Source organism: Mastigoproctus giganteus, chromosome 3, assembly GCF_048544385.1.
Source record: "Mastigoproctus giganteus isolate SK-2022 chromosome 3, ASM4854438v1, whole genome shotgun sequence".
Taxonomy (NCBI): Eukaryota; Metazoa; Arthropoda; class Arachnida; order Uropygi; family Thelyphonidae; genus Mastigoproctus; species Mastigoproctus giganteus.
The window spans coordinates 2,930,667-2,948,080 of record NC_143577.1 but is presented as its reverse complement, the minus strand read 5'-3'; the positions used below and the strand labels follow the sequence as shown (position 1 = coordinate 2,948,080).

Here is a 17,414-nt window from a genome sequence, read left to right as displayed (position 1 = left end):
TCTTCGCTGTGTAGTTCTCAGCTTCTCTTCCATTCTTTTGGTGAGTGCCCAAGTTTCACTTCCATAAGTCATGGTGAGGAGTATACATTGGTTAATTATTTTATGTTTCAGACAAACTGGGATATTGCTCTTCAGTATGTGACTATATTTCCTGAATGCTATCCACTAAAAATTTATTCTTCTCTTGACTTCCAGCCATTTATCATTATTACAGCTAATAACTTGTCCCAGATAAGTATATGACTCCACATTTTCAATTACTGCTCCTTCAATCATTATTTCCCCTTCTGTGTCATACTTGTTCATCATTAGCCATATTCACCTTTAGGCCAAAATCCTTACTAACTGTGCATAACTGATTAAGATTTTCTTCTAATTCTGTGGGATCGTGGCTTATGACCACAATGTCATCTGCAAATCGTAAATGGTTTAGGTACTCTCCGTTCACATTGACTCCTTTCTGTGACCAGTCTAATCTTCTGAAAGCTTCCTCAAGGGCAGCAGTTAACAGCTTCGGAGATATTGTGTCTCCTTGTCGAACTCCTTTCTCAATTTTAAATTTCCTACTGTCTTTGTCTAGTCTAATAAAGGAGGTAGCATTCTCATATATTTTCTTCAAAATCATAATATGTGGGGTATCTATGCCTTGTCCTTCCAGTGCCTGAAACATTGCTTGTTTTGTTTTCTTGTTTGTTTGTTTTTTGGTTTTTAGGGGCATTAGCAACTAAGGCCATATTGCTCCAGGATATGTGGTGGTCATTCCCTGACCTTTCCGCATCCTCTGTATTTGGTGGTGATGGGCTTGAACCCCAGTCTAATCAAGAAGCAGTGCGAAGGAGCAGCAGTGTGCTACGCACTGCTGCTCCTTTCCACCTGGCTATGGAGGCGCCCCGAAACATTGTCTTATGCTGTAGGGAGTCAAATGCCTTTTCATAATCCATAAATGCCAGGCATAATGGTGTTTTATATTCATTTGCTTTCTCCATTAGCTATGATATTATGTGAATATGATCCATAGTTGAGAATCCTGTCCTAAAGCCAGCTTGCTCTTTCGGTTGATTCTCATCAAGTATTCTTTCTAATCTGTTAGTAATGACCCTTGTGAACAACTTGTAGATGTGCGATAATAAGATAGTTGGTCTATAATTTCTAATTCCTGATTTATCTCCTTTCTTATGCAGCAAAACTGTGATTGCATTATTCCACTGCTTAGGCGTCACACCTTTTCTAATGCACTTTGTGAAGAGCCTTGACAGTTTTTGTATTATGTCTCTTCCTCCCAATTTTAACAACTCTACAGAAACTTCATCTTCCTCCGTGGCTTTCTAATTCTTCATTTTTTTCAATGCATGTTCTACCTCATCAGGAAGAGTATCGGGTACGTTGTATGTGTTGCTACTTTGCAGTCCATCTTCCCCACTGCTGGTATGATTCCCTCGCTCATTGTATAATTCTCTATAGTAGTCTTCTGCTATTTGAATTATTCCTTCTCTGCTGTTTATAAGTACACCATCGCTATTCTTCAGTTTCAGCATCATTTGTCTTTCTGTATTACTGCTCATGGCTGCTGATTTAAATCCTTTGTTTTCCCTTAATGTTTGTTCTACTTTTCTTGTGTTAAATCTTCTTATGTCCTCTCTGAGTCTCTTTCTAATGGCTTTGCATAACTCAGTATACTCAATTTTTATCTTGTCAGTGTTTATCTTGCTCTTCATTTTTCACTTTCGGTTTATCATAACAAGTGTTTCTTGACTAATTTTTTCTTCTTTGGATTTAATTTTCCCTATAGTTTTCTTGGGCTTTATCACTTTCAGAAAGTTGTAGTATTCCTCATTGATATCTTGGTCCTGAGCAGTCTGCAGAAGTTCAAGCTTGTTCTTATGTTCCAGTACATACTGCTTTTTCTCCTCTTCTGTTATCTCAAAGACTTTTGCATTATTTACTTGAGTCAGTTTTTTTCTTTCCTTTCCTACATCTATATCAAGTATACATCTTACCATTCTGTGATCACTTCCAACATTTACGTTATTCAGGACAGTAACATCATTCACAATATATATTCTGTTAGTGATAATGAAGTCGATTTCATTAGTTGTTAATCCATTTGGACCCTTCCACGTCCACTTTCTGTTCACCCTTTTCATGAAAAAAGTGTTCATTACTGACAATCCTTGAGACCCTCTTTGGGGTTACTGCTACCCATATGCAATACTTTGCATTTGGATAACAGTAACCCAAGACAGGATATTAGAACTGGAAAAGGAATTAGAAAATGTGAATTGGAATATCATTGGTTTGGCTGAAACAAGAAGAAGAAATGAATCACTTATAAGTTTATCAAGTGGAAATCTGCTGTACACCAATGGAAACAGTGAAAGGAGTGAAGGTGGAGTTGGCTTTCTGGTCCATAAAGATTTTAAAAACAACATTTTCGAATTCAAAATTATATCACCAAGGGTGTCAAGACTAATACTCAAGATTTCTAAGAGGTACAAGCTAAAGATTATAATGATTTATGCACCGACGTCGAGCCATGATGATGAAGAGGTTGAAGAAATGTACACCGAAATTGAGTCTTCTAGATGACCAGAAAACCCACTACATTATTATTATGGTGGACTTCAATGCTAAACTTGGAAAAAGGCAAAACAGTGCAGAAAGAGGAACTATAGGAAATTTTGGAATTGGTGATAGAAATAAAAGAGGTGAAAGACTTGTGGAATTTGCAGAATCTCGAGGACTGTCAGTAATGAACACTTTTTTTCAAGAAAAGGGTGAACAGAAAGTGGACATGGAAGAGTCCAAATGGATTAACAACTAATGAAATCGACTTCATCCTCACTAACAGAAGATATATTGTGAATGATGTTACCGTCCTGAATAAGATAAATGTTGGAAGTGATCACAGAATGGCAAGATGTACACTTGATAAAGATGTAGGAAAGGAAAGGAAAAAACTGACTCGAGTAAATAATACAAAGGTCTTTGAGATAACAGAGGAGGAGAAAAAGCAGTATGTACTGGAACTTAAGAAAACGTTTGAGCTTCTGCAGACTGCTCGGGACCAAGATATCGACCAGGAATACTACAACTTTCTGAAAGTGATAAACCCCAAGAAACCTATAGGGAAAGAGAAATCCAAAGAAGAAAAAATTAGTCAAGAAACACTTGTCATGATGATCCGAAGTCAACAAATGAAGAGCAAGAAAAACACTGACAGGGAGAAAATTGAGTATACTGAGTTATGCAAAGCCATTAGAAAAAGACTCAGAGAGAACATAAGAAGATTTAACACAAGAAAAGTAGAACAAACATTAAGGGAAAACAAAGGATTTAAATCAGCAGCCATGAGCAGTAATACAGAAAGACAAATGATACTGAAACTGAAGAATAGCGATGGTGTACTTATAAACAGCAGAGAAGGTATAATTCAAATAGCAGAAGACTACTATAGAGAATTATACAAGAAGCGAGGGAATGATGCCAGCAGTGGGGAAGATGGATTGCAAAGTAGCAACACATATGACATACCCGATATTCTTCCTGATGAACTAGAACATGCATTGAAGAAAATGAAGAATCAGAAAGCCCCGGGGGAAGATGAAGTTACTGTAGAGTTGTTAAAATTGGGAGGAAGAGACATAACACAAAAACATGCAAGGCTCTTCACAAAGTGCATTAGAAAAGGTGTGACGCCTCAGCAGTGGAATAATGCAATCATAGTTTTGCTGCATAAGAAAGGAGATAAATCAGAAATTGGAAATTATAGACCAATTAGCTTGTTATCCCACATCTACAAGTTGTTCACAAGGGTCATTACTAACAGATTAGAAAGAATACTTGATGAGAATCAACCGAAAGAGCAAGCTGGCTTTAGGACAGGATTCTCAACTATGGATCACCTTCACGTAATATCACAGCTAATGGAGAAAGCAAATGAATATAAAACACCATTATGCCTGGCATTTGTGGATTATGAAAAGGCATTTGACTCCATACAGTCTAAGGCAATGTTTCGGGCACTGGAAAGACAAGGCATAGATACCCAATATATTATGATTTTGAAGAAAATATATGAGAGTGCTACCTCCTTTATTAGACTAGACAAAGACAGTAGGAAATTTAAAATCGAGAAAGGAGTTTGACAAGGAGACACAATATCTCCGAAGCTGTTTACTGCTGCCCTTGAGGAAGCTTTCAGAAGATTAGACTGGTCGCAGAAAGGATTCAATGTGAACGAAGAGTACCTAAACCATTTACGATTTGCAGATGACATTGTGGTCATAAGCCACGATCCCAAAGAATTAGAGGAAAATCTTAATCAGTTATGCACAGTTAGTAAGGATTTTGGACTAAAGGTGAATATGGCTAAAATAAAAGTAATTGTTATTGCCATATTGCTCCGGGAATATGCGCTGGTCATTCCCTGACCTTTCCGCATCCTCCGTATTTGGTGGTGATGGGCTCGAACCCCGGTCTAATCAAGAAGCGTGTGCTATGCACTGCTGCTCCTGCCTACCTGGCTACGGAGCCGCCTCTAACAGTTGTACATCTGTAAACTTTGACATTAAGCTTTATATACATTCATCAATATCATTGATAAATAAACTAAACAACAAAAGGCTCAACACCAAACCCTTGGGGACTCCACTAATAACATTAGGCCAAGAATAGCCATTGATTACTACTATGGGTGCTACTCTTCGTGGACTCAATGGGTGCTGCTCTTCCTAGATTAATGTTATTAGTGGAGTCCCACAGGGTTCGGTGTTGGGTCCACTGTTGTTTTGTATATTTATCAATGATATTGATGAAGGTATATCAGGCTTAATGTCGAAGTTTGCAGATGATACAAAGGTTAGCAGGGTTGTTAATGACAGTAATGGCAGTGTGCTACTGCAACAGGATCTAGATAATTTGGGCAGATGGGCTAAGAAATGGCAACTGAAGTTTAACCTTGACAAATGCAAAGAACTGCATATGGATAGAAGTAACACGAGAGAAACATACCAACTGTGTGGTACTACACTTAAGCTGGTAGAAAATGAAAAAGACCTTGGAGTAATTGTGCAGTGAGATATGAAGTTTTCTGAGCAATGCAGACAGACTGCCAGGGCAGGTCATGAGGTTTTTTCAATGATATATATCGGAATTTTGCTAGCAGGGAAAAGGAGGTGATTGTCCCTCTGTATAAGGCAATGGTCAGGCCATGCCTTGAGTACTGCGTACTGGTCTGGAGGCCTCATTTTAGGAAGGATGTAGATTTGCTCATGCGTGTTCAGAGAAGGGCAACAAGATTGGTGAGGGGAATGAAGGGATCCTCTTATCAAGGGAGGCTTAAATTCTGCAAATTGCAGTGGGTGGAGACTAGGCACCTGCGCTGTGATTTGATTGAGGTATATAAGGCCTTGAATGGGTTGGGCTCGCTGAATTCTGATGGGATCCTTTCTCTTGTTCAAATTACGAACCTAAGGGGGCATAAATTCAAATTAAGAAAGGACAAATGTAGAATAGATGTGCGGAAATTTGCCTTTAGCCAGCGGGTGATTTTTTTTTTGGCTGATGCTGCATAAGCTCATATACTTGCTTTCTTGCACCACATGCCACTACTACTACTACTACCTGTGCAGAAATTTTCCTTTAGACAGTGGGTGGTTGATTGCTGGAACAAACTTCCATCTGTTATTGTGGAACTTGATGGCAAGTAAATTCCAGAACTGGACAAACCTTTGGAGCAAATGGATGGGTGAAATGGAAAGTGTTTTTTTTTTTTTTTTTGTTTTGGCTGATGCTGCATAAGCTTACTTTCTTGCGTCATATGCCTCTACGAATACGAATGCTAATAAACTAATTGTAGGACATCAAAGTTAGACAGCAAAAACTTTTCTTCACAAAATATTAGCATTAGTATTAGTAGAGGCATTTGATGCAAGAAAGCAAGCTTATGCAGCATCAGCCAAAAAAATATATATATAAATAAAAATAAATAAAAAATAACCACTTACACTTCACCCCTCTGTTCGTTCAAAATACCTGTCCAGCTGAGCCTTAAACTTATTTAGGCTATCAACTTCGATGACAGGGGATGGAAGTCTGTTCCACCAACCAACCTCCCGCTGGCTAAAGGCAAATTTCCGCACATCTATCCTACATCTGTCTTTCCTCAATTTGAATTTATGTCCTCTCAGGTGATTATTCTGAGCAAGAGGAAGAATCCCATTGAGCATTGAGCATGCTCAAACCATTCAAGGATTTATACACCTCTATCAGATTACCTCGCCGGTGCCTAGTCTCCAGACACTGTAATTTGCAAAACTTAAGCCTTTCTTCATAAGAGCACCCTTTTGTTCCATTCACTAATCTTGTTGCCCTTCTCTGTACTCATTCCAGCAGCTCTACATCCTTCTTGAAGTGAGGCCTCCAGGCCTGTATACAGTACTCCAGGTGTGGCCTGACCATTGCCTTATACAATGGAATAATCACCTCCTTATCCCTGCTGGAAAAATTCCTATATATCATTGACAATACGCTATGAGCTACTCTTGCAGCCCATCTGCACTTGTCAGAGAACTTCATATCTGCCTGCACAACCACCCCCAGGTCCCTTTCATTCTCTACCACTGTCAGTATAGTACCACAGAGTTGATACGTTGCTCTGGGGTTGCTGTTTCCCATATTAGTACTTTACATTTGTCAATGTTAAACCACCTCCTTATCCCTGCTAGAAAAATTCCTGTATATCATTGACAATACACTATGAGCTACTCTTGCAGCCCATCTGCACTGCTCAGAGAACTTTATATCTGCCTGCACAACCACCCGCAGGTCCCTTTCATTCTCTACCACTGTCAGTATAGTACCACAGAGTTGATACGTTGCTCTGGGGTTGCTGTTTCCCATATATAGTACTTTACATTTGTCAATGTTAAACTTCATTTGCCACCTCTCAGCCCATCTGCTCAACCTTTCCAGATCCTGTTGCAGCAGCATAGTGTCAGTAGTGTCCTTGACAACCCTGCCAACCTTCGTATCGTCTGCAAACTTGGACATTAAGCTTGATATACCATCAAGCTTAATATACCATCATCAGTATCATTTATAAATACAGAAAACAATAATGGACCGAATACTGAATCCTAAGGGACTCCACTAATAACATTAGTCCACGATGAGCAGTGTCCATTGATTACCACTCTCTGTCTTCTCCCCCTTAACCACCCCTCTATCCATAGCAGCAACTTACCTCCACACTGCTCCAATTAGTGCAGCAGTCTTCCATGTGCAACAGTATCAAAAGCCTTTCTAAGATCCAAGTATATAATATCAAAGTTATTCCCTGCATCATAGTATCCAATCAAATTGGTCAGGCAAGGCTTCCCCTTAACAAAACCATGCTGTGTCCGAGCTATATGACCTCATAAAGTAAACAAGAGTATGATAGAAGATGACTTTAGAGAGCAAACTGTGTAAGGTGCATTAAAACCACATCACAGCATCTGTTGCTCCAGCAAACACAACGACCTGAATGATTAATTCTAGGATGACTGATTTTTCTAATTTTCATAATTTAGGACCACTATCATCAGGCTTTTTTTTTTAAAGAGACCAAAGATAGGCAACTCAGCTTGGTGAGACCTGCAATAAAAAGGCACCTGTATGAGGTGCCCTTTTGTTGCTTCATTTTATTTTCATTCGTGTTCTATTTTTACAAGTTTTTATTACTGTTGTTTAATCCAATACATAAAATACATGTTTAATTCATAATTTATAAATTTATTTAGATATTTAATTTAGTTTACTTTCTTAGTTTCATGATAAACGAATGGCTTATTGATGTGTTCTTGAAATTTTTAAACCTGTTCAAATTTACATAAGATGTGTCATTAAATTACTTTTCCACCACTGATTCTTGTAGTCAATTATTCTTAAAGTACTTTTAACTCTTATTTGTTTTCATTACTAATATAATATATGTTGATGCAGGTTTCTTCATAATTTCACATTAGTTAAACCATTGTTCAAATGTTTTCATATTACCTGCTGTGTTTTTGGAAGTATCCCTTTAAATTAGATTTTCCTTTTTTCTTATAAGCTTTTGTTAATTTGAACCGTGGAAGCTTCTTGTATCTGAGACCTGCGGCCCTTGAGAATGGCTCATGCTGGTCACGTTGTAAGGTTTAGTTGAGAGTAATTTTTCACTCTGTTCATGAAAATCCAGTGACTGTGATGTCATATCCTCTAAAATGGCCTACAGCAGGTTCCTAGACTTTTATACCTTAAGTCCCCTTAATTTTTTTCATAAATTTCACATGCCTCCCACCCAGAATAAGTGCAAATAAACAAATTTGACATAAAATTTAGATATGAATAGACATACTTTTATAAATTAATATATACTTCAAATATATTTAATCTCAAAGGAATAAAATATGAATAATAGAAATAAATGAAAAATGAGATTAGCTGTACCAGAAGTATGGGGCATGCCCCATACTTCAGGAACAGCTAGTCTACAGTATATGTTGAAAAAAAGCCGTGAATTAGGGTTGAATTTGAAAGTGTCTGCAATTCTGCCCAGACATGATAGGAGGGAGTATATGATGAGAGCCCTGTCGATCAATTCGGCCCTGGAAAGATTGTGCAAGGCTCAAGGGGTAGAATTTTTTTCAGCCTGGTCTGTACTTGTTAGCAGGAGAGACTGCTTCTACAGGGGTGGGATACACTTAAATAGAAAGGGTGCAAGAATGTTTGCTGATGCTATCGAGGCAGTGTTAGGTGGGCCAGAAAACTGCTAGATTGGGGGGGATACAAGGACTAATAGATTAACAGTAGCCACTGGCAGAGGTGAAAGTGACTCTTGCACTGCTTCTATTGGAATGAGCAGCAGCTTGGAAAATAAGATGCACGATATTTCAGAGACTGCTGGGAGTCATTGGGGTACAAGTAAACACATGGGTTGTGTTAGGGCAGCTAAGAAAAAGAACAGGTGCATGTATACTTGCGTGTAAACTAATGCTAGGAGTTTGGTAAATAAATTTGATGAATTTGAGGTATTGCTCAAAGCATCAAAGGCGGATATTGTTGGGATATCAGAGACGTGGTGTCACACAGATATAAGTAATGCAGAACTGTAATTTGAGGAGTACAACGTCTACAGAAAGGATAGACAGGATAGGAAACGAGAAGGGGTTATGCTATTAGTTAAGAAACACATAAAATCCAAGGAAGTGAAGCCAGTCGACATCGCAGGACAGTGCAGTGCTGAGTCAGTTTGGTGTGACATAAGCATTGGGAGATCAAAATTGAGAGTAGGAGTGTGCTATAGACCTAATCACTCTGATGAGTATAATAAGAAACTGTACAGGGAAATAGAGTAGGCCAGTAAATCAGTCTTATAATGGGGGATTTTAATTTTCCAGATATTGACTGGAATTTGTGGGTTGGTCACTCATACACTAGCAAGGTATTTTGTTGATTTATTGGATGACTGTTTTCTAAATCAGCATTTTCGGGAGGCAACTAGAGGGAGCAATACTCTTGATTTGATTATCAGTAGTGATTCTTCATGCATTAAGAATCTGCAGATACAGGAACCACTAGTGGCAGTGATCACAGTGTGCTGAAGTGGGATTTACTCAAGGAGGTAACTACCGTAAAGGGAAGGGTTATTGCTTTCGTAAAGGCAACTATGATGGTCTGAGACAGTATTTAAATTCTATACAGTGGGACCAACTGATGATGATGTTACCAACAGCAAACTCAAAATGGGAAGCTTTCAAAGAACTTATCTTGGAAGCTACTAGGCTTTACATACCAACTAAGAAATATTGTTCAAGGTTTAGGCCTAAATGAATGTTAGATGAACTAATGACACATATGGCAGAGAAGAAAAATGCATGGGATACATATAAATTAACATGTGACACAGAGGCCTATGATAGATATAAGTTGATCTGTAACCAAGTTACAAAGGAGGTTAGGTAGTCGAAGGTAGATTACGAGAAATCTTTGGCAAGGGATGCAAAAAAAAAACAGCAAGGAGTTCTTTACTTATGTAAACTCTAGAAGGAAGGGAATGAACCAGATTGGTCCACTTGATATCTATGGTTCAACTGTTCATGATCCTACTCAGGTAGCTAACAAACTAAATCAATATTTTGCACCTACATTCCCACATCAGGAGTCATTCAGGAAGGGGAATGCCATAGATGAAGTAAACACTGGCAGTGAGCTAGATGATCTTGTAATAATTGAGAGTAAAGTGGAGGAGAAATTGTTGAAGATAAATACAACAAAGGCACCTGGGATGTATGGGATCTATCCAGTTATATTAAAGGAGGCAGCAAAGGAAGTAAGCCATCCGTTAGCCGTAATTATGAGAGCTTCCTTGGACTCAGGGGAGGTACCCACAGACTGGAGATGTTCAAATGTAACCCCAATTCACAAAGGAGGATCAAAGGCTGACACAAGTAATTATAGACCTTTGAGTTTAACTTCTGTTCCAGGAAAATTAATGGAAGCACTGGTTAAAGAAGCACTGCAGGATTATCTTGACAAGAATTCAGTTATAGCTCAGACACAGCATGGTTTTGTTAAGGGAAGGTCTTGCCTGACCAATTTGATTGGATACTATGATGCAGTCACAAAAGAATTGGATGCAGGGAATAACTTTGATATTATATATTTGGATCTTAGAAAGGCTTTTGATATTGTTGCACATGGAAGACTGCTGCACAAATTGGAGCATTGTGGCATTAGTGGCAAATTGTTGCTATGGATAAAGGGATGGTTGACTGGCAGAAGACAGAGAGTGGTAATTAATGGACACTGCTTTTCGTGGACTAATGTTATTAGTGGAGTCCCTCAGGGCTCTGTGTTGGGTCCATTGTTGTTTTCTGTATTTATAAATAATATTGATGATGGTATACAAAGGTTGGCAGGGTTGTTAAGGACGCTACTGACGCTATGCTGCTGCAACAGGATCTGGAAAGGTTGAGCAGATGGGCTGAGATGTGGCAAATGATGTTTAACATTGACAAATGTAAAATACTACATATGGGAAACAGCAACAGAGCAGCATATCAACTCTGTGGTACTACACTGACAGTGGTAGAGAATGAAAATGACCTGGGGGTAATTGTGCAGGCAGATATGAAGTTCTTTGAGCAGTGCAGACGGGCTGCAAGAGTAACCCATGGTGTCTTATCAATGATATACAGGAATTTTTCTAGCAGGGATAGGGAGGTGATTATTCCCTTGTATAAGGCAATGGTCAGGCCGCACCTTGAGTACTGTATACAGTACTCAGGGTCTGGAAACCTCATTTCAAGAAGGAATGTAGAGCTGCTGGAACGAGTACAGAGGAGGGCAACAAGGTTAGTGAACGGAACGAAGGGTTGCTCTTACGAAGAAAGGCTTAAGTTTTGCAAATTACAGTGTCTGGAGACTAGGCATCGACGAGATGATCTGATAGAGGTGTACAAAGCCTTGAATGGTTTGAGCATGCTCAATGCTGATGGGATACTGCCTCTTGCTCAGAATAATCACCTGAGAGGGCATAAATTCAAATTGAGGAAAGACAGATGTAGGATAGATGTGCGGAAATTTGCCTTTAGCCAGTGGGTAGTTGGTTGGTGGAACAGACTTCCATCCCTTGTTGTGGAAGTTGATAGCCTAAATAAATTTAAGGCTCAGCTGGACAGGTATTTCGAACGAACAGAGGGGTTGAAGTGGAAGGGTTTTTTTTTTTTTTTGGCTGATTCTGCATAAGCTTGCTTTCTTGCATCATATGCCTCTACTAGTGCTAATGTTAATATTTAATGTGTGGCACATGTATGTTCTCTCTATCATCCAATAATTACTCACTCTCTCTCTCTCTCTCTCTCTCTCTCTCTCTCTCTCTCTCTCTCTCTCTCTGACTACAATTCGAAATAGTGGCGAAAAGCAGTGGCAACAAAAATGGCAGGAACAGGCTGGTAACAAATTATTACAGATAAAACCGCTGTTACAACAATGGAAAACCAGTAGAAGAACCAACAGACAAGAAGAAGTTATACTGAGCAGATTAAGAATAGGACACACCAATGTTACCCACTCCTATCTACTCCGAGCCGAATCTCCGCCGCAGTGCTCCGACTGTCAAACAGTGCAAACGATCCAACATATCCTACTTGACTGCCCTAACTTCACACGACAGCGTCAGATTACCTTTAAATCCTTAAAAGGAATGGACACATTTTCATTAAGAACAATATTGTCAGATAAATCTAATATATATCCGAAGTCTTCCAGTTTCTCAAACGGATTAACTACTATAATTTGATATAAAATTCATAACAAAAGACATCATTGAATAAGCCATAAATCATAAGTTTGGCGCATTATAGCCATAGAAGCTGATGCGCCAGTAAAATATCCAATCCAAGCAATCCAAGCTCTCTCTCTGAAAAAATGTTGGTTTTGTTTAATATTATTTAGAATGTTAAAAAAAATAGTATTTCATTCTTGAAATAGTGTTTATTGCCAATTTCTTTAGAAACACTATTAGGTTGGGTATGAGTTTTAAACATAGTGTAATGATATATCTAGATCCTCTGAAATGGAAACCTCAAGCAAATTATTATGATAGATGTATTAATATATATTTTATTCTATACAGGACAATATGATTTTGATAATAAACAAGATGTTAGTCTTCTTTTGAAATTGGCCCTGGAAGAAAAACAGGAAGAACAGGCAACTAAGTTCAAGACATATCTTGAAGAACTTCATCTTACTGGTGAGTTTTTTATAACAGAGAATGGCACAATGATGGCACGGAATGGTGTTCCATTCTCTAATAGAGAAAGAGCATTAGACTTGCATTACCCAGGAAGAATAGTTCTGTATTTCATATATGATGCATCTGGCAGTGTAGGGAAACAGAACTTTGACATTGGCATTAGTTTTTCTAAAGCTTTGGTTAAAAAAGTAAGTATTTTGACTATTCTAGAGTACTTTTTAGTTACATTTTGAATACAAACAACCCATTCATAAATATATGTGAAAATATGATGTGTAAAAATACACGATAGAAAGAGGAAGGGGAACCTACTTTTAATTGTAAAGCAGACATATTCAAGAAGAGCATATCCAATAAATGAGAACTGTTATGATTTTATTAGTCAATCTGATGTGATATTAATGATGGGAAAGCAAGAAGGAGATTGAAGGTGTGTTAAAAACAAAATGAGTGTTTTGAATACGATGAAAAATTATGCAGGCAAATGGAGTGGGAAAGCACACATGAATATTATCATGAGGATTTTATTTCTGGACTGGGACAGATAGACTGGAAATTACCTTTGGGTCACTTACATGCAAGCAATATATTTCTGGATTGTTTTAGCTGACCGCTTTTATATAAGAAAGTTACATGCAACATGGGAGGAACAATATTCTTCATTTTATATTTAGTAAGTATTCAACTGGGGCAAAATTGAGAATTGTTCATTATGGCACTATTAGCAGGTAGTGATCAAAGTGTATTAATGTGGGCCATACCTAAAGATCTTTCCTCAGACATAAAGAGAAGGAGTATAATTTTCATAAAGGAAATTTATTTTTTTTCCACAAAATAGATTACAGTAATCTGACAAGTGAGAAATGTTTGAATATATGTAAAGGAATATATCATATTCAAAATTCCTAATGTATGAACACAATATGAACAATATGAACTGTGTCTGTACACTGCATAATTGCAGTTAAACACTAATAAACTGAATCTAAGAAAGCTTATCTTTACTCAGTGTGTTATCAAATGCAAATAAACTGCCTTCCTGGATGGTTGAAGTTGATACTCTGGTGAAAATCTGAGGCAGCTGTTATGTACATTCCAACGGTGGGAGGAGTATGAGTAATAGAGGTTGCATGAACAATTTTTTTCCTGCTGCAACAAAAGTTTAATTATAAATTATATAATTTTTGACACTGTAATTTTGATCCTATTTTTTGACTTTATAATTTTATAAATTATGTGAGTTTTAACCTTCACTAATATTAAAAGTAATATAGTAATAAGCACATGAAAAGCAACCCTTAAAATATGGAAGTGAAAATAGGGCTTTAATGCAGAGATAGAGACTGGAGGCAGCATGGATGAAATTCTTATGACCCCCTTCAGTGTATAACAAGACTAAATCTGGGTATAACTTCAGGGTATAACAAGACTGGTCTGTACTTGTTAACAGGAGAGACTGCTTCTACAGGAATGGGATACACTTAAATAGAAAGGGTGCAAGAATATTTGCTGGTGCTATCGAGGCAGTGTTAAGTGGGTTGGAAAACAGCTAGCTTGGAGGGATACAAGGACTAATAGATTACCAGTAGCCATTAAGAGAGGTGAAAGTGATTCTTGCACTGCTTCTATTGGAATGAGTAGCAGCCTGGAAAACAAGATGCAGGGAATTTTAGAGACTGCTGGGAGTCATTGCGGTACAAGTGAACACATGGGTTGTGTTAGGGTAGTTAAGAATAGGAACAGGTGTATGTATACTTGCATGTGCACCAGTGCTAGGAGTTTGGTAAATAAATTTGACGAATTTGAGGTATTGCTCAGAAAATCAAAGGCAGATATTGTTGGGATATCAGAGATGTGGTGTCACACACATATAAAGAATGCAGAACTGGAATTTGGGGAGTACAATGTGTACAGGAAGGATAGACAGGACAGAAAGGAGGAGGGGTTACGCTATTAGTTAAGAAACACATAAAATCCAAGGAAGTGAAGCCAGTCAACATCGCGGGACAGTGCAGTATCGAGTCAGTTTGGTGTGACATAAGCATTGGGAGATCAAAATTAAGAGTAGGAGTGTGTTATAGGCCTAATGACTCTGAGTATAAGAAACTGTAAAGGGAAATAAAGTGGGCCAGTAAATCAGAGAGTCTTATAATGGGGGATTTTAATTTCCCAGATATTGACTGGAAATTGTGGGTTGGTAACTCACACATTAGCAAAGCTTTTGGGGATTTATTGGATGATTATTTTCTACATCAACATGTTCGGGAGGCAATTAGAGGGAGTAATACTCTTGATATGATTATCAGTAGTGATTCTTCATGCATTAAGAATCTGCAGATAAAGGAACCACTAGGTGGCAGTGGTCACAGTGTGCTAAAGTGGGATTTACTCAAAGAGGTAACTACCATCAGGGGTTAAGGGAAGGGTTTTTGCTTTCTTAAAGGTGACTATGGTGGTCTGAGACAGTATTTAAATTCTATACGGTGGGAACAACTGATGATGTTACCAACAGCAAATTGAAAATGGGAAGCATTCAAAGAATTTATCTTGGAAGCTACTAGGCTTTACATACCAATTAAGAAATATTGTTCAAGGTTTAGGCCTAAATGGATGTCAGATCAACTAATGAGGCATGTGGCAGAGAAGAAAAATGCACAGGATACATATAAATTAATGGGTGACATGGAAACCTATGATAAATATAAGCTGGTCTGTACGAAGTCACAAAGGAGATTAGGCAGCCAAGGCAGATTATGAGAAATCCTTGGCAAAGGATGCAAAGAAAAACAGAAAAGAGTTCTTTACCTATGTAAACTCTAGAAGCAAAGGGATGAATCTGATTGGTCCACTGGATATTGATGGTTCAACTGTTGATCATCCTGCTCAGGTGGTTAACAAACTAAATGAGTATTTTGCATCTACATTTTAGCATTAGCATTAGCATTAGTAGAGGCATTTGATGCAAGAAAGCGAGCTTATGCAGCATCAGCCAAAAAAAAAAAAAAAAAACCTACTTCCACTTCACCCCTCTGTTCTTTCAAAATACCTGTCTAGCTGAGCCTTAAACTTATTTAGGCTATCAACCTCCACCACAAGGGATGGAAGTCTGTTCCACTAACCAACCACCCGCTGGCTAAAGGCAAATTTCCGCACGTCTATCCTACATCTGTCTTTCCTCAATTTGAATTTATGCCCTCTCAGGTGATTTTTCTGAGCTAGAGGAAGAATCCCATCAGCATTGAGCATGCTTCAACCATTCAAGGCTTTATACACCTATATCAGATCACCTCGCTGGTGCCTGGTCTCCATACATTGTAATTTGCAAAACTTAAGCCTTTCTTCGTAAGAGCACCCCTTTGTTCCATTCACTAATCCTGTTGCCCTTCTCTGTACTCGTTCCAGCAGCTCTACATCCTTCTTGAAATGAGGCCTCCAGACCTGTACACAGTACTCTAGGTGTGGCCTGACCATCGCCTTATACAATGGAATAATCACCTCCTTATCCCTGCTGGAAAAATTCCTGTATATCATTGACAATACTCCATGAGCTACTCTTGCAGCCCGTCTGCACTGCTCAGAGAACTTCATATCTGCCTGCACAACCACCCCCAAGTCCCTTTCATTCTCTACCACTGTCAGTGTAGTACCACAGAGTTGATACGTTGCTCTGGGGTTGCTGTTTCCCATGTGTAGTACTTTACATTTGTCAATGTTAAACTTCACTTGCCACCTCTCAGCCCATCTGCTCAACCTATCCAGATCCTGCTGCAGCAGCATAGTGTCAGTAGTGTCCTTGACAACCCTGCCAACCTTTGTATCGTCTGCAAACTTGGACATTAAGCCCGATATACCATCATCAATATCATTTATAAATACAGAAAACAATAATGGACCCAACACTGAGCCCTGAGGGACTCCACTAATAACATCAGTCCATGATGAGCAGTGTCCATTGATTACCACTCTCTGTCTTCTCCCCCTCAACCACCCCTTTATCCATAGCAGCAATTTGTCTCCAATGTCACACTGCTCCAATTTGTGTAGCAGTCTTCCATGTGCAACAGTATCAAAAGCCTTTCTAAGATCCAAGTATATAATATCAAAGTTATTCCCTGCATCCAGTTCTTTTGTGACTGCATCATAGTATCCAATTAAATTGGTCCGGCAAGACTTCCCCTTAACAAAACCATGCTGAGGTAACTACCATTAGGGGTAAAGGGAAGGGTTATTGCTTCCGTAAAGGCGACTACGATGGACTGAGACAGTATTTAAATTCTATACAGTGGGACCAACTGATGATGTTACCAACAGCAAATTCAAAATGGGAAGCATTCAAAGAACTTATCTTGGAAGCTACTAGGCTTTACATACCAACTAAGAAATATTGTTCAAGGTTTAGGCCAAAATGGATGTCAGATGAATTAATGAGGCAAATGGCAGAGAAGAAAAATGCATGGGATACTTACAAATTAACACATGACACAGAAGCCTATGATAGATACAAGTTGATATGCAACCAAGTTACAAAGGAGGTTAGGCAGGCGAAGGCAGATTACGAGAAATCCTTGGCAAGGGATGCAAAGAAAAACAGCAAAGAGTTTTTACTTATGTAAATTCTAGAAGGAAGGGGATG

General features: G+C 38.5%; 1 protein-coding gene across 1 annotated transcript in view; it reads left to right on the top strand.

Moving 5' to 3' along the window:
- The window catches only part of LOC150087615 (complement factor B-like), a 286,583-nt gene that overhangs the window by 109,074 nt on the left and 160,095 nt on the right, over positions 1–17,414 (top strand). The window contains exon 9 of the mRNA XM_090369826.1: positions 12,659–12,969. Coding sequence (XP_090225952.1) covers positions 12,659–12,969 — 311 coding nt within the window. The remainder of the gene's footprint in view (positions 1–12,658; positions 12,970–17,414) is intronic.